Source organism: Dasypus novemcinctus, chromosome 3 (genome assembly GCF_030445035.2).
Source record: "Dasypus novemcinctus isolate mDasNov1 chromosome 3, mDasNov1.1.hap2, whole genome shotgun sequence".
NCBI lineage: Eukaryota > Metazoa > Chordata > Mammalia > Cingulata > Dasypodidae > Dasypus > Dasypus novemcinctus.
The window spans coordinates 97,498,373-97,524,099 of record NC_080675.1 but is presented as its reverse complement, the minus strand read 5'-3'; the positions used below and the strand labels follow the sequence as shown (position 1 = coordinate 97,524,099).

Sequence of the window (25,727 nt, the reverse complement as noted above, 5' to 3'; positions counted from 1 at the left end):
ACATGAAAAGTTAAGGAAAAACTTAAAGCCACTGTTATCCACAGAGGGCATTGCAACATTACAACTTTTAAAGTCAATGTTGGTAAGTAACATTTTTGATGCTTAAGCAACAACAAAAAATTCAGAGATATTGGTTTTAAAGGTGTAACTTACTACTTACTATAAAATATATCCATTTATTTTTAATATTTAAATTATGTTAAGTAATATCTTTAATTGAGATGTAAATAGTCAAATTACCCTTAAAATTTTCTTTCTTGAGCCTATTGCACTATTGGATGAGTTTAAGACAAGAAGCTAACAGGTTTCCTAAATGCTGATTTTGTGTTATATGTTAGCCAGAAACTTTCAAAGACCACCCTGGCCTACCCTCCTCCACCCGCCCCCCCCCCCCCAGAAAAAACAACCTTACAAAATGAATTTAACTTTACCTAGTTCTATCATGGTATCATAGTAAGGGAGAGATTTAAAACAGGCAAACGTTAGTTTCTGTGCTAACAGTTACTTACTGTGCCCTAAACTCAGAGTAGATGGCCAAGAAAAGGTAAACTACATTTTCTTTAGGAAAATGACTCCATGTCCATTATCTTTCTTTTATTCTTAAAAAGAAACATACTTTAAACTAGGCCTAATTGATAACCATATGTCTCTTGACCTTGCAGATTACTGACCCAATGAATGTCTCCGAGCCAGTTTCCAGCTTTGCTTTCATAAGAGAATTTATACTTCTAGGTTTTCCTTGTGAGCGGCAGATTCAGATCCTCCTCTTCTCACTCTTCATTACAACATATGTTCTGACTGTAACGGGGAATGGGGCCATTGTCTGTGCACTGTGGTGTGACCAGCGACTCCACACCCCTATGTACATGTTCCTGGGGAATTTTTCCTTTCTAGAGATCTGGTATGTTTCTTCTATGGTACCCAAGATGTTGGTCAACTTCCTCTCAGAGATAAAGACCATCTCCTTTGTTGGTTGTTTCCTGCAGTTTTATTGCTTTTTCTCCTTGGGCACATCTGAATGCTTTCTCTTGGCTGTCATGGCCTTTGATCGGTACCTTGCCATCTGCCGTCCCTTGCAGTACCCTAATATCATGACAGGGTATCTCTGTGCCAAACTAGTCATTTCCTGCTGGTTTTGTGGATTTTTGTGGTTCCTGATCCCCATCATTCTTATCTCTCAGTTGCCCTTCTGTGGTCCAAATATTATTGACCATGTTGTATGTGACCCAGGACCACTGTTTGCATTGGCATGTGCCTCTGCTCCAACAACCCAACTTCTTTGTTACACTCTAAGCTCCTTAGTTATCTTTGGTAACTTCCTACTCATCCTTGGGTCCTATACTCTTGTTCTATTAGCTGTGTTGCGTGTGTCTTCAGCCACCGGAAGACATAAGGCCTTCTCCACCTGTGGGTCTCATTTGGCTGTGGTGTCACTGTTCTATGGCTCCCTGATGGTCATGTATGTAAGCCCAGGACTCGGACATTCTGCTGGAATGCAGAAAATCGCAACCTTGTTCTATGCCATGGTGACTCCGCTCTTCAACCCCCTCATCTACAGCCTGCGGAATAAGGAGATAAAGGCAGCCTTGAGGAAAGTTCTAGGGAGTTCCAACATAATCTGAGACATACTAGATGAGCCTTCCATGACCAGATGAGAAGAGTCTAACGATTATTTAAATATTTGAATATGGTTCTAGTGATATTGAATATGTATCTCTTTATAAAATTAAGCATCTATGGGACTACTTACAATCATAAAATGGTCAGATTATACAGATAAATGGAAGTCCTGGGTTCTTCTTTGGCACTTAGACTAAGGAATGTCACATCTCAGTGTGTTTTGGATTATTTTCATATAGTTCATCTCTGATAAAAATCCCTATATTCTATTTGATAATTTAAATTTGTAGTTCTAGAAGCAATAAAATAAATATGTTTGTTTTGATTTATTGGCTATAAATAAAAGAAGGAAAGTATGTATTTTTCGATTGTGATTCTTATCAGATTTCACTCTTTTATTTGATATGATCATTCCTGGTAAACAAACCCTTCAAGTCATTATCCAAAATTTCTATAGGATGATAGTATTCTAGTTTAATGGCATCAGTCTTATGTTGTTTTCTTTTCATATTACCTCATTCTAAGTCCCTAAAGGAAAAATTTAATTCAATGCATAATATGTTTAGAAATGCAATATTCTGGTTACCTAATATTTTTACCTAAATTATTTATCACCAAAAACTTAATGGATCAGTTATTATCATTGGATTTTTTAAAAATATTTATTTATTTATTTATTTCTCTCCCCTTCCCCTCCACCCCAGTTTTCTGTTCTCTATGTCTATTTTGCTTTGTCCGCTTCTGTTGTTGTCGGCGGCACAGGAATCTGTGGGTTTTTTTTGTTGTGTCACCTTGTTGTGTCAGCTCTACATGTGTGCGGCGCCGTTCTTAGGCAGGCTGAACTTTCTTTAGCGCTGGGTGGCTCTCTTTATGGGATGCACTCCTTGAGCATGGAGCTCCCCTGTGCAGGGACACCCCTGCGTGGCATGGCACTCCTTGTGTGCATCAGCACTGTGCATGGGCCAGCTCTACATGGGTCAAGGAGGCCCAGGGTTTGAACCGCGGACTTCCCAATGGTAGACGGATGCCGTAACCACTGGGCCAAGTCCGCTTCCCATAATTGGATTTAGATAACATAGTTTATCCACCTAAAAAATTATAGAGGAAAATGGTTTGCTTGGGGATAATTTACTTGAGTTTAAAAAATGATAGTTCATTGCTAATTGTTGCTGAAATAGGGTTATAATAATATTATGTAAAAATTTTAAAGGAAAAAAGCATCCAGAATTCAATCACCCTAACACAAGTATTTTAATTTTTATGTGTCCATTTTATTTAATGTAACATCAAATGAGCTTCCATGTTATGGCCTGTTTTTATAAATACCATTTTTTAGAAACCATGATATTCAACTGAACTAATATGGTATGGATTAAGAATTTTTATTGCTGAGATAAACATTTCCCTAGAAAGAAGGTGAGAATTCCTTTCAAGTAGCTTAAATATGGATTGTGAAGTATATAAAAAGGAATTTTCAGAAAGGGGCTTAAGAAGAAAATGAAAGCCACTACTGCACAATAATGACCACTTGCAGAATTATTGTTTGGGCTTTCAGAGGTAAGGATACTGTATTCTCCCATATCCCCCTTCCATCTACCACCAATCATTTTATTGGACACTAAAGTTGTTTCCATTCTTTTGCTGTAAAAAGCATCTCAATAAAATCTTCATAAAGATTTGCCTTGATAATATTTTTTCAGACTTAAATTAGAACTCATCTAATCAAAAAGTAAATCTGTCTCACAAAATCCAGGATGTAAGACTAACTCATGCATGTAATACTTTTCCTTTTAAGGTTGTTGTCTTAAAACAGTTTTCTGGGAAAGAGATGGGTTATTTAATTCAAAATGATGTCCTAGGTTGAAAAATTATTTGCTCCTTTGATTGTGAGAAGTTGTCAAGTCCATTGGTCAATCTTACTTACCAGAACTCTATTTATCTCTATCCCTCACATAGCCATTGAGTATGTGTTCTAACCCTATGCCCAGAGTACACAACTTTCAAATTTCCTGAGATCACATCAGCAAAGACTTCAATAACAAATAGTTAAGGGAGGCAATATTTCTACCATTATCTCAGAATTCCCTCCCTTGGGTTACTAAATTAGTATGCTTTTATAGTCAGTTTGAAATAGTCTCTTCTTATCATCCCAAACACTGCGATTGGTTCACAACACTTTCCATAGTATTAAATTATTTGACCTAACACTCTAATTTATATACAGCATTTTACCTAAACTAAACTGTATCCCAATCAGAGAGGAAGAGGGAGAGACACAATTAAGAATAGCCTAAGAATATAGTGTTTTGTTTTGTTTTTTCTGAGCATTTAAATTTTCAATAGAACAGATCAGGGTTAGTGGTAGTGGTTTCCCTGAAGGGAAATGAAAATAGAAAGTCAGTATTTTCTACTTTCAAATATGAACCAAGGTGTTTATGAACTGCCTTTAAAGCTGTTTTAATCTTCAAATCTCTCACAAGTGAAATTTATTTTTACAACAAAACTTTTGGGTATTGAATCATGTCCTCCATAAAAGGTATGTTCAGGTCCCAATCCCTGTGGGTCCTGTGAGTGTGAACCCATTTGCAAATAGGACCTTTAAAAATTTTATTGGTTAAGGTGTGTCCAAACTGAATGAGGGTAGACCTTAATCCAATATGACTAAAGTCCTTAAAAGCAAAGTGGACAAAGAAGGAGAAGCCATGGGGAGCAGCCAGAAGCTGGAAGTCAATGGAACCCAGAGGAGAAAGGTGAAGACACTACCATGTTCATTGCCATGGAACAGAAAAGCCAAGGAGCCCCAAAGATTGCCAGCCAGAAAATACCAACTCCAGAAAACAAGCCTTCTGGACTCTGAAACTGTGAGTCAATAAATTCCTGTTTAAGTCAGCCCATTGTACGGTGTTTGCTTTAGCAACTAGGAAGTTAAGACGTAAGCATGATGTATGTTTAAGATTTCAGGGGAGGAGAAGGGTGTGAGATGCAAGGGAAAACAATATTAAAATAAAAGAAAGTGAATTTATTAGTTTAACAAGTTTATATTTGAAAACATCACCACAAAGTGTGGTCTTACTGACAACACTGAAAGGAATAATGAACAGTTGAGCTACCTGTACTGCACCAGACACTGTTCTAAATCCTTTATCTGTATTCCTTAATTTACTATTCATGACAACCAAAAGAGGTCAGATCAGTAGTATTATATCTCCAATTTACTGAAAATGAAACAGACACAAAGAATAACTTACTTACTTAGAGATGGGATTTGATCTCAGGCAGGCTAATTCCAGAGCCCAAGCTCTTTACTCATCTAGAGGAAAACAGTTAATACTCTGGAATTATGCCGGATTGGTTTCAAATTTTCCTATCATTCAAAAATTTGTGAGCATGTGCAAATTATTTAACCTTTCTGTTTTGATTTTTCTTATCTATAAAATGAAGCAAAAGATAAAATGCTTCATCACAGAGTGGCTATGATGAGTAAATAAAGCAAATCAGAATCATATCTTATACAAAGTATTATGTAACCTATTTAAGTTAACATTATTAATATATTTAATTTGTAATGTTATTTCCAAATACTTTGACATGCTTTCTCAGTTCATCCTCACAAAAATTCTGCTACTTAATTAGGGTGTATATGCTCATACTCATTTCCTAGTTGAAACCCAAAGAAACCAAGTTGTGTTGCCCACGGTCACACAAGTAGTGAATAAAGGAACCAGTTTTGTAAATGTCAAGGTCAGTAAGATTTCTGCTATACCATGCATGCTCCCTTGGGAACTATGGCTATATGTACACATAGCTACCTACCTTCAGAAAAACCATATGGCTCTGCAGGCTAATGAGTCATATTCCAGAAATGAATAGAGTAGGGGAGAAATGAATGTAAGAGAAAGCTTATAAGGAATTTCTTTTCTATTATTTTAAGACAATAACTACACAAATTATGTAAAGATTAATTATAATAAATATTTAAAATGTAAATGGTTTATTATGTTGTTAAGTGAAAAAACAGACAAGAGAACACAATTATAATACAATCTTTCTTAAATATAATGTGATGATATTATGTGTTAAGTTTTTTTCCTCTTTTATGTTACCATCTGTTAACCTAATTTTTCCATGATAAACATCTGTACTTTGTCTAACTTTCTAAAGAATTTAAAAATTAATATTTAGAAGGGGATACACAATTTAGAGCACACATTACATAACTGTATCTTTCCTCTTTTTTATGCATAAGGAAAAGATAGTGCTACTATCTTTTAACTTGTGCTTTTCCACAGCTTCTCAAAGATTTTTCAAAGTGGGATAAATTTGTGGCGAAGAGTAAATTAGACTCTCTGGTGCTTCTATTTCATTCAGAATCAGCTCTTTCTCAAAAAGATTCTCTCTCTCTCTCTCTCGTCTTGGTGGCAAACTCTGGCTTTGTAGTTCTCATTCTGGATGAATTGGATCACAAAGAAAAGAGAAGAAATGGAAAGACATACGTGTAACTGATCGAATCCTTAATGAATATTCCCAAACAGAAAAGTTTGCCCTGGAGCCCTCCCATTTACCTCTCACCAGAACCTCCTGGTTACCGCTAGTGAAAGAGCCAATTTTCATTAAAAAGAGTTTGAATTTTTATACTTTGGATAATTACCCTTTCTTTATCACTGCTTTTTATCACTATATTTCAAATGTTCATCCCTTTAAATAACATAAGCCATTTACTATCAGGACATCTATTTTAAAACATCTTAAGAAAAACAGAGCCTTTTTTAATGGGAATTCAGCTATTCACCAAAGAGCAAGTTGGAAGAAATAATCATTATTTTTTATTAAATAATTCATTTGCTCCACACTTTCTCCATGAGCAATGGAGGCAAAGAGGAAACTCAAGATCTACTCAGGGACCCAGAACTGTTGTGTATATTAGACACAGGTTCAGCCACATATAATAGAAAATCCAAGTAATGGCAGATTATACAAAATAAAGTTTTAGAGTTTTTTTTTTTTCCTCATATAAAAACTGTTAGCAGTAACCCACAGAAGTCCCAAGGCAGACAGTTCTAAGATATCAACCGGGACCTAGTCTATCCTGGCTTTTTATATCTATCCTTCTTAGTATATATTTTTATTCTGAAGATCACCTTATTAACTGAAGATGGCAGGTGAAGCTTCAGGCATCATGAAAGAGACCAACCTATATCCCATTTGCATTATTCATTCATCAGAAGTGTACCACATCATGATCCGTATCTACAAGGGAGTCTGAGACATTTAATTTGTTAAACTTGGGCATATTACTACCAAATTAGATTTGTGGTTGTATTAAATAGGATGATTATGAAAATGGATTCAGTATGCAGCTAAAATACTCGCCACTTATGTAGTGGGCATCAAATAAGAAAGTAATTGTAGTGATGGAAGTTTAAAAATATCCCCTTCTCTCAATGCTCCTACTTTAGAAGCTTGACACTCCTCTTAAGCAAATCTTTATATTGGAATGAACAGCAAGGACAAATTTGGTGGAGAGGAGAGCTTTAAAAGCAAGAATGTTAATAAGCAAAAAAATAGCTGAGACACCACCAATACTAAGATTTTATTCAAAACTAGAGAATGTGTAGAAAGAGTGAGCATAATTCGTTTTTCCCCAATCCTCAAGCAGGAAAAAAAAAGCAATTCAGCTGGTATTTGAAAAACGAATACTAGGCATAAGAGATAAGAGAACTATTTCAATGCCTCCGTAATCAAACTTACGTAATTGTTACTCTGAGAACAGAGGTAGGAAAACAAAATATTCAAAAAGGGTTTCTGTCAAGTCAAGCATTATAGGAGTCAGAATGTGGGACCTTTTCTCTTTGGGATACTATATTATACAATTCTAGCTCTGATTTCCTGGCTACCTTTCCATAAGCTTTTTGATGGCTATAGCTTCTGGAAAAGAAGATCCTACCATTCAGGTAAAGTCTAACTTTCCCTTTCTTCTCCCTTCTACTCCACACTTTCAACCTTAGTTTGAAGGTCAAGTTTCCCACAGTAAGATTGTGGGTCCCTCTTCAATCTTCCTGCTACAAAGGAGCTCAATGTTAAGATTGCTGGGAGGACTGGATGGAGGAGGGAGTAGAAATGGTGAAGATTTTAGTGCAAAGAAAAAAACTGTCCTGAAAAAAATGGAGAGGGAACTTTTATTCTTTATGAAGTTAGAAGGATGTGATACAAATGTAATGAGAACTGAAACCCCAAGCCAAACTGGAAAGAGGAAACCATGAAATAATTTTTTTTTTTAAGTTTTGTTGGGAGGGAAAAGAGAGTGAGTAAGGTTCAGTTTTAAAGTTAAGAAGTTTGCAAAGTGCTCTCCTCTTTGCACTGGCACTTTCCACCTTTGATGTAATAATAGGGGTGATGCACCTGTAGATGAGAGAGGCCAAAGGAATCACAGAAGAAAAAAAAAGGCTTTTATACTTTTGCTGCAGGTAAAGATGAGAGAGACTCCATTCTGAAGAATTTCAATTCTGTCTCCACTGATCTCCATATCCTCTGCTCATAGGTAAACAGACTGCTGCCCCGGTGCCAGGTAAGCTTTGTGGACAAGGTGAAAGAACAAGTAGCAAAAATTAGCAGGGAAAAACAAAAAGGGAGAATCTCCCCTGCATAGATTCTTTCTAGAGGAGGCAAAAGGGTTCAGAAAGTAGGCAGGGACAAAGCAGGAATTAAGGGGAGCATGTGAGTTAAGGTTTGCCATAATTTACCCAGCCAAAGAATAGACTGTCATTTGTGTATAATTTAAGTAATACCTCTATATAATACCATCAAAACTGACTTTCTGAGGACACAGGGCCATCATTAGTCCTTGATTCTACTCCAAAACTTAGAACTGTTATGTAGTCCTAAGATCTCTGCCCCAAGGAGATTTGAGTTTTCTGGCTCTGAGATCTTGTAACTATTCCAGCCCCTGAAATCTGTCTAGATACTAGAATAGAGAGGCACATTCAAGCATAACAGGGTACATTATTTGACATTGTCAGGGACTGCAGGATCAGCTCAAGAAATAGTCCTTCGAAAATGCAAGGGAATAGTCATGGAAATATAATGATACATTATCAAGAATATTGAGTGTGGTCCAAAATAAGGTTCATCCTTTTGCAAGACTGAGTCATCTAAACAAGGAATCCCCAGGTCCTTCTCCTCAGGCCTCTGGTCAATTGAACTTTTCCATAAAATCTGAGGTATATATGGACTATGAAGTTACAGAAGTTGAAAGGACATTACTTGAGGAAAGGCAATTTTAATGCTCCTAGGGTTGACTTTATTATGATTCTCCAGGCATATTATCCTTATGGAAACCTCAAAGGGAAAACAGAGAAGACCATGTGTGTTTTGGGGTAGTTTGCTTATTTTTTTGTGGGGGGTGTATTTTAATTTTTATTATGAGCATATATTAGTTCCTAAAAATTTAGTGATTTAACAAAATAGAAAAAAAGCCAGTGATTCAATGTTAGGTAAAAATGTAAGATATAAAATTACTATATTACAACTACAAAAAACAAAAATATCAACAAACGGTGGTGCATAGCTTTACAAAATGGAGGAAATAAACGAGAATGCTCATAATAGTTCACCTCCATAGCTCCAGCTCCTAGACAGTAAGTATGCAAATAAATATTTGTTGTTCTTGAACAAGTATTGGGACTAGGGCTGAATTAGTCTATTTTCCAAAGTTGCTGTAAAAAAAAATTATATGACCTTCATAATGAAAACAAACAAGTTCAATTTAAGAGAAATTTTATACCCCAAAACAATAAAACATGGGAAGAGGCTTTAATGTAGTTTATAGAAAGACATCAAAAGTCAAATCTAGGAGAGTGGGTGTAGCACAGTGGTTGAGCTCCTGCTTCCCAAGTACAAAGTCCCAGGTTCAATCCCCAATACATGGGGGTTGTTATTTTTTTTTATTTGGAGGAATGAAGTGTTCTGCTATTTATTGAAGAGATGAATGTCTAACTCTGTGATTATACCAAACCCCATTGATTGTACTTTTTAGACAAACTGCATGGTTTATGAACAAAAAAATAATAGAGTTGCACCAAATGTAAGATATGGACTATAGCTAGTAGTAATACTTTGATGACCCTCTTTCATAATTTATAACAAATGTTTCACAACAATGCAAGGTATTGGTGGTGAGGTGGTGTATGGGAGTCCTGTATAATGTTATGCATGTTTGTTTTTCCAGTTCACAAATTTTACTATGCATCTATTTATGCCTGTTTGCATATGAATGATATACTTCAATAAAAATTTTTATAATAAAAAAAGTCAAATCTACAATAAATTATGGCTACAAACAGAAAATCCATGCTAACGGGACTAAAGGAATTTGAAGGAACTAAGACAAAAACAGAATTCTTGTCCACATGGAATGAACAACAAAACTCATCTATAATATTTGAACGTTTTCAACGACTGTGAAATTTGTAAATAGCTGGGAGATCACTGTTTCTTTTTTCACCTCCACTTTTTGAGTCTTATCCAGAAGATCTTTGATTATTTGAATTTTCTGTGCAATAACAAACAATTCTTTCCCTCATTCTATCTGCTGTGCCAGGCAGTTATATTTCTTTTGCATTTCTTTAGCTATCCGCTTCAATTTACTCTGATGGGGAACTACTTTCACTTTTTCCTTCTGCGAGGTCTCTACTGTAGGCCTATTAAAGTTTCTCTGTTGATTAGTTCCTGCACTCTTCCTAGGTGAGTTGCAATATCATACTGTTCAGCTTCTTTTTGCTATCAAAAAAGAACACATGCTTGTTCTGTTGTTTCCCCAGGAGATCCAGCAGATGGAGATCTGATTTTACAGTCTTTTGATTTTCTTAGCTTCAGCAACCCTTTTCATTTCCATATATTTGACATCCTGAGTTTTCATCAGTTTTCAGCGGTTCAGGAGTTACTTCTTCCTTAGTTTCCTTAATAACATGAACTCCATCCTGGATCTGAACCAAGTCATTTTATAGTAGAATTCATCTGGATTTTTCTCAAGGGCTTTCTTCTGGAGAGCTTTGAGGTATTCTATTTTTTTTTTGGGGGGGGGGGGGGAAAGGGGGGTCATCTGCACGACATTTGTAATCTTTCTTTTTCTAATGCATGCCCAAATGTTTTCGAAAGTCAGGCTGGCTTTACTCTCAGTGTTCCCACTGCTGGAACCTAGCCGCCTTACGAAAGGCCGCCACCACGTCTGCTCATGCCTAGAAAAATTCCTTGGAGGATGCCAAGAACATGTGTTTTAATGTCTAATCCTTCTTTTTCCAAAAGCAAGAGTTACTGAATACACCAAACCCTCCCAGGAGAGCAATGCCTGTCATTTGTGATTAAGGACACTTATATCTCCCAGAGCACCAATCTGGTCTCCTCCTCTTTTCACCTTTCCAGGACCTAAATGGGGGGACATTGGATTACTAGCCATTTCCTAATGTGGAACTGGAAGCCTCATGACGGGAGAGGATCAAGTAAGCAGAAATAAAAGGGAGAAAAAGGTCAATGCACCCTCCTACCTCCAGCCCTGTGTTTTGACCACAAAAGTAACAGGATTTCATGTTTCTTTTTATTTGCTTTTTTCAACTTTAACGTTCCCCTGCTTAGTTCCTCTACGATATGCCTTCTTTATATTTTTCCTGAACTAACATTTGAGATTCCCTTTATTTTCCATAACTTAATGTAGGATTCACTTGAAATCTTTCCCTAGTTCTGGCTGAAGGATACTGCAGTGGAAAGAACACCAAACTTTGAGACTGAAAAATTTCAACTGTTGTCCCAACTCTGCCACTTTCTACTTCTATATCCTTGGGCAAGTAACTCAACCTCTCTAACATTCAGCTGCCTCACCAGTAAAATAAGGTTAGTAATATTGATTCCATATAGGTCATATGTTTAAGGATCGAATGAGAGTGTATGTTAAGGTCTTTTTATGTGTGCATCATCATCCTTAATATGTTTCCTTCAATCCACTCTGTAATGATACAAGTATATTTGCTGCCTAGTCTCGGGATTAGTCCTTCCATAAACTGAGGGCTCCATCACAAAGAACTCAAAAACTTGAGCTAATCAACCCAAGCAGGAGAATTAGGAAGTGTCACCAGGTTCTCTGTCACAAGGCATGTGCTCTTCTTGCAGGCCTCTTTCTGTTCAGGTCTCCACTGGCTCCTAACTGACAGGCAGGCATAGCTGGGTGTGCACAACTTACACCTACTAGTCAACCAAGTATCCTAATCACAGAACTGACTCTACAGTATGTTCCCAAACTCCCAGGGGTGTTTTGTGAATCAGAATTCCTGGGCTGGAATTATTAGCTTTTGTAGGATTTGACGCTCCTCTTCATTTCTCCTCCTTTCCTAGGAACAGTGCCAAGGATGAAAGGACCTCCGTTCTCCTCCATGCTCCTCTCTTTCTTACTGTGGACCTCGATGAGCCTAGGCTTGAGCTGGGCATGGACTGCTCCTGACTGTGCCATAGCAGACGGCTCACTGTTACTTAACATCTCCTACTACATCCCATTCTGTTCCTTGGCCCCAGGACTGCACCTTTTTGCATCATGCTCCAATGTTAATGACCTGGCTCAGACCCTGAGAGCAGTGCCTCAGAGTATAGAGGTGCTGTGCCTCCAGGGCACTGTTTCTACTCTGCCAGCTGATGCCTTTGGAAACTTCCCCAAACTGCAGCTTCTGCGGCTACAGCTGGGCACCATCAGGATTTCATCTGGGGCATTTCAAGGGTTAGACCAGCTGCAGCACCTTTCATTTGATCATCCAGCTCCTTGTTGCATGAGTCTGTTCCTCCCTACAGATGCCCTGGAGCCCCTCAGATTCCTCAACAGCCTTTCCTTCCAAGGCTACTGCCTGAATTATAGCCAGAGTATCAGGTTGCCTATCAGCCTTAGTCGTCTGACCCTGAGGCACAGCTGTCTAACAGAATTGCAGGACCTGCAAAGGCTCTTCCCAAGCCTTGTTTCTGGTTCCTCTCCCACTGCCAGGCCTAGCCCATGGCCACCCTTCCTAGAGGTGCTGGATCTATCTGACAATCTGCAGCTGAGGGGGGTGGGTGTCAGAGCCTTGCGTGGTCTCCAAATCCATTCCTTGAGACTGGATAACACCCTGCTAAGTGAATTAGATCTCCTAAACTCAGGACTGCTCCATCTGGATTCCCTCTCCCTTGTAGCTACAGGTACAGAAATACTGCCTTGGAATGTGACAGCCTTTTTTGAGCTTCGTGCACTTGACCTTGGAAGAAACCAAATCCAAAACCTAGGGGATGGGGACCTTCCAAGCTGCCGTTCCCTGGAACTCCTCAGCCTTCAGGCGAATGGCCTGCAGTCACTTCCCACCAGATTTCTGAATGCCCTGTCCCAACTTCAGAAGCTCAACCTATCAATGAATAAGTTGGGCCCAAACTTGTTGCTCCCAGAGGGACTTGTCAGTTCAAGCCTGAGAGTGCTAGATCTGTCCTACAATGGGTTCAGTGCTCTGCCCTCTGGGGCCTTCTCCTCTCTTCCTCAACTCCAGGAGCTCTGGCTGAGTGGTAACAACATCTCCAATTTATCCAGTGAGAGCCTGGGGGGACTCAGGTGGCTGAAGACCCTAGACCTAAGTTGGAACCAAATTAAGGTGCTGATGCCAGGCTGGCTCTCCTATGTCCCTGCTCTCACCTCACTGAACCTCCTGGGCACACATATAGAACATTTCTTAGGCAAGAATCTCCAGGGCCCACAGAACCTGAGCCATCTACAGCTGAGTTCTTTTGGGGTGCTGGAGTTCTACCCTCCCTGGCCTCCAGCACTGCTCAGCTTGGAAGTCCGGGCAGATGGGTACATCCAGTTTAGAGTTCCCAGTGGAGAGCCCTTCTTGTTCTTAGAGAATCTTACCTTACAAACTACCTATGTGCTCCTATATCCAGAAAACACCACAGTCCATTTCCCTTCCCTGCGTCACCTCACCCTGCAAGGCTGCAGTATCACTATTTTCTCTAACCATCAACCCTCGAGACTCTTTGCACAGCTTCCTCTCCTGGAGCACTTGCACTTCTGGTCTGATCATGACTGTACAGAAGCCGTGCAATTAACTGGGATGCCCAGGCTGAGAGTGCTAGAGCTGGGGGACCTAAGCTGCCTCTACCAGTTCAGTTCGGTGAAGCTAGAGATGCTACTGAAGGAGCTGCCTCAGTTAGAGGTGCTGGCATTAAGCAACCTGAACCCTGGGAATCTTTCAATCTCCAGCTTCAGGGGCTTGGACCTTCTCCGGGTACTGCTGCTGAACTCTGCATGGGCCCTGGGGCTGGAAGACAGCCTTCAAGAATTAATCCCCCAAATGCCTCAATATGTTTATTTCTCAGATGTCACCTTCACCTGCCAATGTGACAGCTCTTGGGTGGGACCTTGGGCAACACATGCCCCAAACACCTTTGTATATGGGCTGGAGAAATCAATCTGCATGGCCAATGCCTCTGACTTCTCCAAGACGCCACTGCTCTCCTTCCTGTCTGGCCACTGCTCACATGATCCTGAGCTTCAAGTCTTTCTAACTAGTTTCATTCTCGTGCTCCTGCTGACCATCCTTGCACTGCTGTACTGTCCTCGGTGGCCCTGGCTCCACTACCTCAGGACCCTGTTTCATGCCTGGTGGAGGAAATTGTGTGGCCGGCACCCCAGAAGCCAGTACTACTATGATGTCTTTATATCCTATTGTGGGCAGGACCGAGCCTGGGTGCTGGAAGAACTGGTTCCCGCCCTGGAGAAGCCACTTCCAACTGGGGAGGGCTTGAGGCTATGTCTGCCTGAGAGGGACTTCCGAGTTGGGCAGGACAGGATAGACACTATTGCTGCCAGCATGGAAAGCAGCAAAACCACTCTCTGTGTGCTCAGTCACCAGGCCCTGGTCAGTCCCTGGTGCAATCTGGAGTTAAGGATCGCCACCTACTACTTGGTGGCCAAGCCAGCGACTGCTCGTCTCCTGCTACTCTTCCTGGAACCTATTAATTGGCGGCAGCTGCGCAGCTACCACCGCCTTGCCCGGTGGCTCCAGAAAGAAGACTACTTGGATTTGCCCCAAGATAGGGCTAACTGGATGGCCTTCTGGGACCAACTTCGGAGAAGACTGAAAAAAGCTGGACAACAGAAAGAGGATTAGGGGCTGTAAAGAAGATATTCAGCCATGCGGGAATACCTCCCAGCAGGCTCTGCATTGCCATCCCATCACTGGAGGGCAGGCTCATAAAAGGGATCTGTAAGCAACACATGGTTCAAATCAGGTTCCCCACTAAAAACAACACAGATGAAGAAACCAAATCCCAACGGGACAAGATATTTGAAAACACTTGGAGACAAACAAGGTGTTCATTCAGAAAATAGTCCTGATACCAGCTAGGTATCTCATAAGAACACACAACCACATTTGCATTTTTCAAAAATTCATTTTGCCTCTGTTCAAAGCAATATATCTACTTGAGTTTAGTAAATAATCTACTTTATTTCAGAGAAATGAGGCAAGAATTGATGAGCTATTTGTCAGTGTCCCAAAACTAAATTGAAACCATGCTTGCAATTCATCAAATAGTCAACAAATTCAAAGAGCTTCCCTAACTCATGAGGTTCTTTCTCACAGTAATAGCATTATATAAGTGGGAAAAATACTTTTGATCTATATTACACATGGGAACCTAAACACACAGGTTTCATGATTTATCATGGGGCATAAAGTTCGAATCTGAGCCAAGTTCCTCTGACTAAAATCCAGTACTTAATGCTCTCTACTCTACTGTCTTTCAGTTACCTCTAGCCAGTGATAACTTACCATGCTACAAAGTTAAAACGGGCAAACATGTAAATGTCAAAAACACACACATGTGGTCTATTTCTAAGAATTTTTTCCTAAGGAAACAAGACTCTCCGAAAATTTATGTAAAAATAAAATATCAGTCTTTAAAGAATCATATTTAGTGTTATGGGGAAATCCTTACAATACTAATCAAACTTATCAACTATGCATGATGATTACAATTTTGAACTTTTTTGTATCTATCTAATATATGAAATATATAAAGAGAAGACTAGAAATATAAATAAGAAATGACCTTAGAAATGAGATTATGGATGACTTAAATTTATTCTCACACTTTTATGTATTATTTAATTGTTCTAAAACAGACTTTAATTTTATAATGATAAAAATAAAATTAATGTTCTTTCAAAAATCAACACCTTTAGTATAAACTAGTTCAACTAATCCTCTACTTTGTGATAGTGTGGCAGCAGTGAGTGCTTGGGAGAAAATATGGATGCTGAACTCGGGAAAAATGCAAGTAAAAGGAAAAAGCCACCACAAAATAATTCTACCCACTTCAGAAACCATCCTTACAAAACCATCCTTGATAGGGGAGGAATGGAAGGGGGTATATGGGAACCTCTTATATTTTTTAATGTAACATTTTTTGTGATCTATGTATCTTTAAAAAAAGAAAAAAAGTCAATAAAATTTTTTTTGAAAAACCATCCTTGGAACCACTCAAATTTTAGCTCTGAACATGGAAGATTTCAACATTCATTTTTTTCTAAATAAAGTATTAATTCCTCCAGTTAATAGAGTTGGGCTATTTATAGTCCCATGGTATAACTCTGGGACTTGGTTGTCTTAGTTACTGTCCAGCTTTCCTTTCCTTTTTCCCTTTGCCCAGTAGCACTTAGAAAATACTATTCATTTTTACCAGTGTTAGTGAAAAGACCTCGTCAACCTCAATATTTTCCAGAACACCTTTTTGTGTCAGAGACGTTATTTGGATAGGTTTTCTTTTTCTCTTGATACTTCTTCAATGCATATCACATGATTTCGGGGTTGAAAGAAATTTGCATCTGATGCCCGAATGCCCTCTACCACTTTCCCAGCCTATGTCTAACCAAGTACATGATAGACAGTAGCATCCAACTGAGGTATCTTGTTCCATCAGTGGATAGCTTTCTTTATTAGAAAGTTATTTTCTGTATGAACTAAAATGTGTCTCTCCATAACTTCTACCCATTGCTCCTAATATTGTAGTTGGGAATTTAAACAGGACAAATTCAATCCTTCTATTAAGTGATTGCCCTTCATTTGTTTCAAGAGAGTCTTTTGTTTTCCAATTTAAATCTATCCCCGTTCCTTCTACTGTTTCTCATTTTCCATATTTCTGAGTTCCCTCTAAGTTGTTTTCCTAGAAATTCACTGTGGTTTGCCTGTATGCTTCTTAAATGATAAGACCCAGGACTTAATGTAGGGCTTTATATCTGAACTATGTAGAATAAAACAGGATTATCTCCTCCCTGTTTTAGACACTGCTTCCATTTATACTTTCTAAAATTGAATTATTAGTTGAGGCACTCATGCAGTTGATTTAAATGTTTGATTTACTTTTCTCTGGCTGAAGAGGATTAAAAGGACCAATTCACAAAACAAGTAGGACAAGTATACTAATAGAACTAATAGTCACTCATCCAAAAATCTCAGCATTATGACAGCATGCTTGGGACTGGAATATGTGTAGAATAGTGGAAAGAAGGAAATAGATGGAGTAAGTCTCTGAAGTGTTCTGTAAATGTTTTGCAATAATTAAACTCTGTCTTTACATCCTTTAACTTTTAAATTTTCATTACTAAGCCAAGTATCATATCTTCTATGGGAAAATATAGCTGCATTGCTATAAAAATATAGACAACTAGGGATCAGGCTGGAAGAGGGGATGCCCTTGTGGCAGCTGCAGAAGCTGCCAATTGGGCTGGGTCTGAGGCTTCTTCACAAAATAATTGGTGGCATTTGTGTCCAGGCTTATCCTGTCTACCAGGATTATCACAGTGTTTGGGATTCAACATAATGGCTGTATGTTCTGGCAGATGTTACCAAATTTTTCAAAGCTATAGTTGGTAAAAATTTATCTAATGAAGAGATATTTCAGCAGTTGATCTGTTGACTTCATTTCATCAAGAAGCTTATCTTGAAATGCTTGAAAAGTAGGAGAGATGAAATTAAGCAGGCTTTGCTAGGAGAGATAGTTGATATTTCCTTTACACAGATTGAGGATTTTGATTGGAAGTTAAAGTTTGCACTTCCTAATGACAAGATTGCTACATTACAATCTACACTTCTAAGCCTTCATCTAGATGTAAAAGGAAATGTTGGTCAAACCATATTCAGTTGAAATGAGTAAAGGAGAGCTGTAGAATCTAATAAATTCCTTGGAATCAGATAATAACGTGGTCCTGCAGTAGAAATAAATGGAAATGATGGATACCAGCACTATCAGATTTCACTGCTACAATGATAAACAGAACGAATACTGGGTGTTAAGAAAAACTGCAAAGTATATTTGTTGCCAAGCTGAGAAAGCAGCAGTGATGAGATGACCAAGAAAAAAATTTATCAACTTCCATTAAGAACAGGAAATTAAGTGATTGACAGGAAATTCTTAAAAAATGAAAGATAAAGAAGTTATAGTAGCAATCTATATTTTCATGATTGTTTTGCCTCATATATTAAATATTTGAAAAATCTTTATAGATGTCCAATTAAATTGAAAGCAAAAAAATATGTTCTAAAGTAATGTAAACGTACAAAACACAAATATACCTGAATATTGATTAAATAAGTAGATGAATAATAAAGCCATGTATATGGTTATATAATTATTAATTCATGGCATTTTAAAAAATAACTTTTTTAAAGAATTTATAAGCTGCATATATAACTCAGAGTATCCCATATCTTTCCTATTTCAAAGGAAAGATTAAAAAATACAAAATTTGTTAGAGAAAGAAGCTCCTTTTCAGACATGAACAAGGAAAAAAACTTGTGTGAATAGTTTTAGAATTCTAGAAACTAAAATCTTGTACTAGAGCACAGGAAAGAATTAAAATAATGCTGTTGTTTCTTTGGTTCTGTACCTGATTGGGAGAGTATGCTCTGATAAAAAGAATAAAAGTCATTGTTGGTGTATATACTACTGCTCAAGTATTTTTTATAAAATCTTAATTTTATAAAATCTTAATTTAATAATTTTGGATGTTAATTTCATTGGAAAGCAAATCATTTTTAACTTCTGTTAAATTAAGCATTCTGTACAAATCAAGACCCTCACACTTTAAATATATATATATGGACAGATGTTTCTGTTTACACTGATACCAGATCCCGGCTTCAGGCCAAATTCTTCAGCTTAGAGCCAGGCTGCACCACCTTTTCCTTTTGCCCTAGAGGCAGGACCAATTTAGATCTCAGTTAAAGAAATACTTTCTGAGATCTGGCCAAAAGTTTCTCAGCATTATCTTTAGATGAGGCCACTGGGAGAAGCTGAGTAATCCACAAGGGTCAGAAACAAACCTTGGCACATTTATTAAAAAGTATATTGGGGACTATAGCTCAAGTGGAAGGCCTGACCGCACTCATGGGTGGTTTGGGTCAAAACTCCTCCAAAGTGGGCTGCCAAGGGCGGAAGATCCAGGGCTCAGCATGTGTTTGCAACATAAACTCTTTAAAAGGCAGGAGTGCGATTGGCCCTTCCTATTATAAATCAGGAGAGACCGCAGTGCCCTTTGTATCTGGTTGTGACTGCTTTTCAGGCTATTTAAAGCAACATAGTCACTGTGTGGGCACCAACTAACTACCTTACATTATAATGTTATCTTCAAACACCACCCTCTTTTAGAAGCCTGCTCTGAAGTTTGCATGTGAACATCGCCATGTTTGGCTTTGCTGCACATACTCTGCTGCTGAAATGGAGACCAAGGCTGACTTACCTCCTCCAGGAGAGAGCAACTAAATTTGGAAATCTTCCCTCTCCAGAGTCTTTAATTACCATACAACAGCTTCAGGTAATGTACAGCTCAGACATCTTCTTTTCCATTTTATTATAACCCTGCATTTTATTTTCTCCATATGAAAAAGTAAATTAGAATAGCTTCCTCATGATAGTAGGTGGTTGCATTCTCGTCTGTAGAACATGGCCTCCAGCAAGTATTTTTACATAAAAGTAAAAATATTTAATAAAAATAAAGATATTTTACTTAAGTTCAAATATTAGCTGAAAAACAAAATCACATGGGCCAGGAATAAATTTTGGAATGACAACTTTATTCTATTCCCTTTTATTTAATTACTCAAGTCACATATACCAGATTTCCTGGCCCTGAATATCAGGCAAAGGGAAGAAACTTTCTCAATTAAAGCACGTTAACTACAGAGGAAAATAGTATCTGTCACAGATCACAAACACATTTCCACTACAAGGGAGAAATCTAGAACAGTTCAATTATCTATTTAAAAATAAAAGCAAAAGATTGTTTTTTAAGAAGTCATTCATTTAAAAAAAATAAAATAAAATATGGACAAATAGATAAGGAAAGAGAACTGTGGAGAAGACAGTAGAAAACAGTACTCACACATGCATCCACACAGAGAAAATGAGAAAGCACAGAGGGATACAGTGAACAGAGGACATAAAAGAAGATGAAGTAATTCAGAGGGAGAGGCAGCTTTGTAGAGGTTGTCTGGAGTGTGCTGCTGCCATGGATATCATGTTTTTTACTTGGAGTCAGGATATACCCCCATAACAACTAAAGTCCTTGCTTCTTTGCTCTTGTTTTTAACAAACTGGTGATGCTTATGTTTTGCTTTTTTTTTTTTTTTCTTTCACTTTTTGTCCTGCATACAATCAATTGTTTTCCTGATTGATTACTATTAGGGCTCATTCATTGATTAAGAAAATGTCTATTTAATGAGCACCTGTAATGTACCAGACACAGTCTTTGATTCTGGGAATACATAGGTGTGTAAATCAAAGCCCTCATCTTATATCCAGGTGGATGAGACAGAAGATATATACAAAGTGTATAATAATGCCAGGTAGTAATATGTGCTTTGAAGAAAAATTGGCCATATGCGTTGGGGTAAAGAATTTGGTTTTATTTTAAGTATGTTTAAAAGACTAAGAGCAAGTGTTTGGATTTTTTTCAGCACTATTAGTGTAGCTATTATGTGGCAAATAGTCCCTAAGCATATAAAAATAAAAGCAGATAGCCATTGTAGGAGGCTCTTGCAAGAATCCCCGTAAGAATTTCATGGTAGTATGAACAAGGATGATAGCTGATGGGTATCATCAAAATTGGTCAGATTCTAAATGTGTTTGACAATGGGGCTTAGAATATATGGTGATTGTCTGTATGTGGGATATTGAGAGAAGTGGTATGAATGTGGCTAAAGTTGTGACTTGAGCAACTGATTAAATAGATATAGTATTTATTGGGATGGGGAAGAAGTAGGGAGCAGCAAGTTTAGTGTGAGAACAATCAAGAGCTCAGTCTTCGGCTTGTTATGTTTAAGTTGTCTATTAAATATCAAATGAAAATGTCCAGTAAAAGTTAGGTAGACAAATCCAGGTTGTAAATGTCAAGGCTAAGGATAGAAAATTTGGCTTTATCTCATATGGACAATATTAAAGTCAAAGGGGGAAGTGGACTTGGCCCAATGAATAGGGCATCCACCTACCACATGGGAGGTCTGCGGTTCAAGCCCCGGGCTTCCTTGACCCGTGTGGAGCTGGCCCATGCACAGTGCTGATACACACAAGGAGTGCCATGCCACGAGGGGTGTCCCCCACCTAGAGAAGACCCACGTGCAAGGAGTGTGCCCCATAAGGAGAGCTGCCCAGCGCAAAAGAAAGTGCAGCCTGCCCAGGAATGATACCACACACATGGAGAGCTGGCACAACAAGATGACACAGAAACACAGATTCCCAGTGCCGCTGATAAGGATAGGAGCGGTCACAGAAGAACACACAGCAAATGGACACAGAGAGCAGACAACTGGAGGGGGGAGGGGGTAAGGGGAGAAAAATAAATAAATAAATAAATCTGAAAAAAAAAAAGTCAAGGGCTAGATGACAGGTCACTTACAGAGAGAGTATCGCTGGGGAAGAGAAAAGAACCAAGGACTGGGTCCTGATGAAACATGTCAGATCAGCCAGGAGAAACTCTAGCAGAGGAGCCTCAGATAGAAGAGGGAGAATAATGAGAATGAACAGTCAATGCACATATCTTCAATTAAAGTAATTCCAATTTCAGAGGGCTTTCAATGATACAGCATTGTATGTGTGTATGTTTTTCTCTAAGTGCCAAAATATATATAGTGATTACCATTGCAAGTTACTTTTCCATCACCTGATAAACTTCAAGTGAGAACTGAATTAGGGTATATTTAAGTTAGGGTATATTTAAGTGAATTAGGGTATATTTAAGTTAAAAGAGAATGTTAGTTTGTATTATTTAATTCATTCATTCTTGCCAACTTCATTTTGAAATGTTTATTCAAAGTGATACTACATGAAGCTTACTCCTCTTCAGCAATAAAAATTTTAACTGCAGAGAGGACTAAGTTAAAACTGAGGAGATAATTGAAGAAGTGTGCATACATATGTTATTAAAGATAAGAGAGACATACAAATGTATGAACTGACCCTATTGTACACAATCCTTGATTAAAAGTCATTTTCCTTATCTCTTTTTTAACATTCCCAATATTACATGGAAAGGAGCTCTGTCCCAAACCATGCACGTAATAGAATTCAAGATTATAATTGTAAACAAACTCTTGCTTGGTGCAATGTTTTCTTCTCTATATTTACTCAGAGATTGAACTGTACAATTATTTAAACCCCCATATGTCCTTACATAGGCTTCAACCAGATTAATGTTTCTAAACTAGATCAGAAGTCCCTGAATAAGACTACCTTCTTTTATGTGGTGCTGAAGATACCAGGAAAAGCAGGTGTTTAACGGATCCTAGTGGCGATGTGGACTTGACAGTGATGCCATAGTCAGCGCATAGATACAGGATCCCAATGTCCTCCCAATATCACACTGGGAAACAGAATGCTGAAAATCTCTGAGTAGTCTAAAACAGTGTTATTAATTGAGTTGTAAAGAAATTCAGAGAATAGTCTAATGAAAAAATTTCTGTAGCATCTTTTGTAACATGGCAATGTCTTTTCATTGCAGTTTTGGGAGAAAAAATGAAAAACTCAGGAGGGAATAATCACTCTGACACTGTGAGTGAATTCATCCTCCTTGGATTCCCTTGTCCCTGGGAGATTCAGATCTTCCTCTTCTCACTCTTCTCAGTGACCTATGCCCTGACACTAATTGGGAACCTATGCATTATCTGTGTTGTCATGTGGGACCACCATTTCCACACCCCCATGTACATCCTGCTAGCCAATTTTTCCTTCCTGGAGATCTGGTATGTTACTTCCACTGTCCCCAATATGCTAGCCAACTTTCTCTCAGAGACCAACACCATCTCCTTCTCTGGCTGCTTTCTCCAGTTCTACTTCTTCTTTTCCATGGGCACCACTGAGACATTCTTCTTGTCTGCCATGGCCTTTGACAGATACCTTGCCATCTGCAGGCCCCTGCAGTACAACACCATCATGACAGCTCAACGCTGCATCAGGATGGGAGCCTACTGCTGGGTATGTGGTTTCTCCTGCTTCCTCCTCCCAGTTTATCTCATCTCCCAGCTTCCTTTTTGTGGTCCCAATACTATTGATCAGGACCTCTTATGCAGTTGTCTTGTGTGCCAGCTCCTACCACTGAGGTCACCTGTGCTGTCTTTAACTCAGTCCTCATTTTCTCCACCTTCCTCTTCATCACCAGCTCCTACAGTCTAGTGATCAGAGCTGTGCTGAGGGTTCCCTCAGCAGAAGGCCGGAGAAAGGCTTTCTCCACTTGTGGCTCCCATCTGGCAGTGGTATCCCTGTTCTATGGCTCCATCATGGTGATGTACGTGAGCCCCACATCAGGCAATCCAGCAGGCATCCAGAAAATTGTGACTTTATTTTATTCTGTGTTGACTCCCCTTTTCAACCCCATGATCTACAGTCTCCGGAATAAGGATATGAAGGAGGCCCTAAGAAAACTGTCCAGGACTTTAAGATTTGGTCAAAAACAATGCCTCAAGAGATAACATTCTTAAAGCACGTATGTGTAAGACATACAGTGGTGTTAAAATATAGGAGATTAATGGTCTTAAGTAAATTCAAGAGAACTTTTAGGCATGCATTTAAATGAATCAAACAGCAAATAAGATCGCACTAATATATGCATAAACCATTTGTCCTAGGATTTATTGTATTAACATTCATTATTAACATTTGGCATGGAAGAAGAAATATGCCAGACATTCTCAGGCAGCTTTCAAGACAAAAGCATGTATGACCCAGATACCAACTGGTCATTTTCTATCCTTTGCAGATTTGAGTAAATTTGTTTTCTAACCCCCAATTCCACTGTTATTAGAAGCCTAGAACACACCCCATCTCACTCTTTCCCTGCACACACACACACACACATACCCACACATGCACACACACAAACCATACAAACACATACATGTGTGCTTCTCTCTTCCCACTCTTAAATCCTCCTATTGTCTTGTTTTGATCATGTCAGTCCTGATGTGAGAACCAGCCCCTTCAGCATTTGATACAAAAGGCAATCACCTCCAGCTTTATGTGGGTACATTAACCTGACTGAGATTCTGAGATTGGGGTAGGAGAGAGTCAAAGAAATGGCTACCAGTCTCTCTCATTGCACCTAGTCTGTCTCTCCCTTCCTCAGCCTCTTCCCACTACTCCCAAGAGTGGGCAGAAAATCTTCTCTTTCGAATTCAGAATAAGGCTGTCCACATGGAAGCCCTTCAGGATCTGGGATTCTTTCCTCAAGATGGGCCTGTCAAAAATTGTCCTCTCAGTAAATCTAATTTCTGGGTGGAATCTTTGAAAACAATTTTCTTCAGCTGGTTACTTTTCATGTTGTTTTAAGTTCTTAAAATTTGATACCTTCCTTCTTTATCTTAGTATCATCAGGGAACACTCAATGTAAAAGAATAAATACACTGAGACAATGTAGAGGTGAGACTTGGAGATGGGATTACCTGGACAAGGTAGCAAGGGAAAAAAAAGTGAATGGCCTGGAGTCAGATAGGGGAGAAATATAGTAAATAATAACGATTCATATTTTAAGTGTTTTATTATTTTGAAAGTGTTTTTCTCCCGTTATAGGTTAGCATGAACTAGCTATGCAGAGAAGGCAAGGGCAGTGTGTCAGAGGATAGATATAAGACAGTATGGCCAGTGTCTGAAATGAGATATGTTACTCTCCAGGTAATTTTCATAGTGGTCTGGAATCATCAGATTGCATTTAATATATGCATCTTATTCTGAGAGGCCACAATCTTATCTACTAATGAAATTGTTCTCTCTTCCATAAGAACAGAAAATTCCCTGAGGTATCTTCATTCTAGATATGAAAAGGAGATGCACACTCTATGTGGGATGATAGTCTGGTTTACTTGAATACGTGGGTGGAGGGCCAAGTCTAGGCCATAAAATTACAAGTCAGAAAGCAGCTCCTCAGCTGCCAGGCTTGAAAAGTGCTTTGGTCCAAATTTTAAAAAGCATACTGTAGAATGTTGAATTGTGACCACCTAAAAGATATATTCAAGTCCTGGTCCCTAGTACTTGGGAATGTGACCTTATTTAGAAATAAGGTCTTTGGAAATGTAATTAGTTAAGGACCTCAAGATGAAATCACCCTGGATTAGCATAGGGCCTAAATCAAATGACTGATGGTCTTATAAGAAGAAGAAAGAACCCACACAGAGACACAGGGGAGATGTGAATATGGAGAGAGAGATTGGAGTGATATGACTACAAGCCAAGAAACATCGAGGATTGCCAACAACCACCAGAAGAGAGGAGAGAGTCACGGAATGTTTCCTCTTTCAGAGTCTCCAGAAAAAAACAACCCTGACAGCACCTTGATTTCAGACTTCTGGCCTCCAGAATTGTTAGAGAAGCCACACAATCTGTGGTCATTTGTTATGACATCGTTAGGAAACTACCACACCTCAGAAGGGACCATGCCTACATCAGAGTGCACACTTTGTCTCCCAAGGCAAAGACTGGGGGACAGTCACCACTCCCATTTTTGACCAGGTTTCCTTCCACCATTGCAATCTGCAGAGCCATGTACAATTGCCCAAGGTAGAGGAGGG

General features: G+C 38.7%; 3 protein-coding genes and 2 pseudogenes across 6 annotated transcripts in view; 4 read left to right on the top strand and 1 right to left on the bottom strand.

The window, feature by feature from the left end:
- Positions 1-647: 647 nt before the first annotated feature.
- Positions 648-1,622, top strand: LOC101425781 (olfactory receptor 11H12-like). The gene has a single exon (XM_004456700.3). It carries the CDS (start codon positions 675-677, stop codon positions 1,620-1,622), a length of 948 nt encoding a protein of 315 aa, XP_004456757.4. The 5' UTR covers positions 648-674.
- A 6,320-nt stretch (positions 1,623-7,942) lies between these two features.
- On the top strand, positions 7,943-16,145 carry LOC101439917 (toll-like receptor 11). 4 transcript variants are annotated; one of them, XM_012521295.3, is made up of 4 exons: positions 7,943-8,185; positions 11,038-11,114; positions 11,351-11,502; positions 12,001-16,145. In XM_012521295.3, exon 4 carries the CDS (start codon positions 12,015-12,017, stop codon positions 14,781-14,783), a length of 2,769 nt encoding a protein of 922 aa, XP_012376749.1. In that variant the 5' UTR covers positions 7,943-8,185; positions 11,038-11,114; positions 11,351-11,502; positions 12,001-12,014; the 3' UTR covers positions 14,784-16,145. The 4 variants fall into 4 exon arrangements, with proteins under 4 accessions (XP_012376749.1, XP_012376750.1, XP_058149826.1 ...); XM_012521296.3 differs by lacking the exon at positions 11,038-11,114; XM_058293843.2 differs by having other exon boundaries at positions 11,038-11,502.
- Positions 7,945-11,071, bottom strand: LOC101439484 (probable U3 small nucleolar RNA-associated protein 11 pseudogene; annotated as a pseudogene).
- A 1,046-nt stretch (positions 16,146-17,191) lies between the features above and the next one.
- Positions 17,192-17,890, top strand: LOC101440353 (COMM domain-containing protein 8 pseudogene; annotated as a pseudogene).
- A 1,386-nt stretch (positions 17,891-19,276) lies between these two features.
- The window catches only part of LOC101440786 (olfactory receptor 11H6-like), a 76,140-nt gene continuing 69,689 nt past the window's right edge, over positions 19,277-25,727 (top strand). Inside the window, 4 exon segments of the mRNA XM_004482722.5 lie at positions 19,277-19,489; positions 22,996-23,221; positions 23,224-23,590; positions 25,501-25,716. Coding sequence (XP_004482779.4) covers positions 19,358-19,489; positions 22,996-23,221; positions 23,224-23,590; positions 25,501-25,716 — 941 coding nt within the window. The 5' untranslated portion in view covers positions 19,277-19,357.

What these genes read in the sequence shown, in the direction of transcription:
- LOC101439917 (XM_012521296.3), top strand. Translation starts at nt 12,015, where the DNA reads ATGAAAGGACCTCCGTTCTCCTCCATGCTCCTCTCTTTCTTACTGTGG.
- LOC101425781 (XM_004456700.3), top strand. Translation starts at nt 675, where the DNA reads ATGAATGTCTCCGAGCCAGTTTCCAGCTTTGCTTTCATAAGAGAATTT.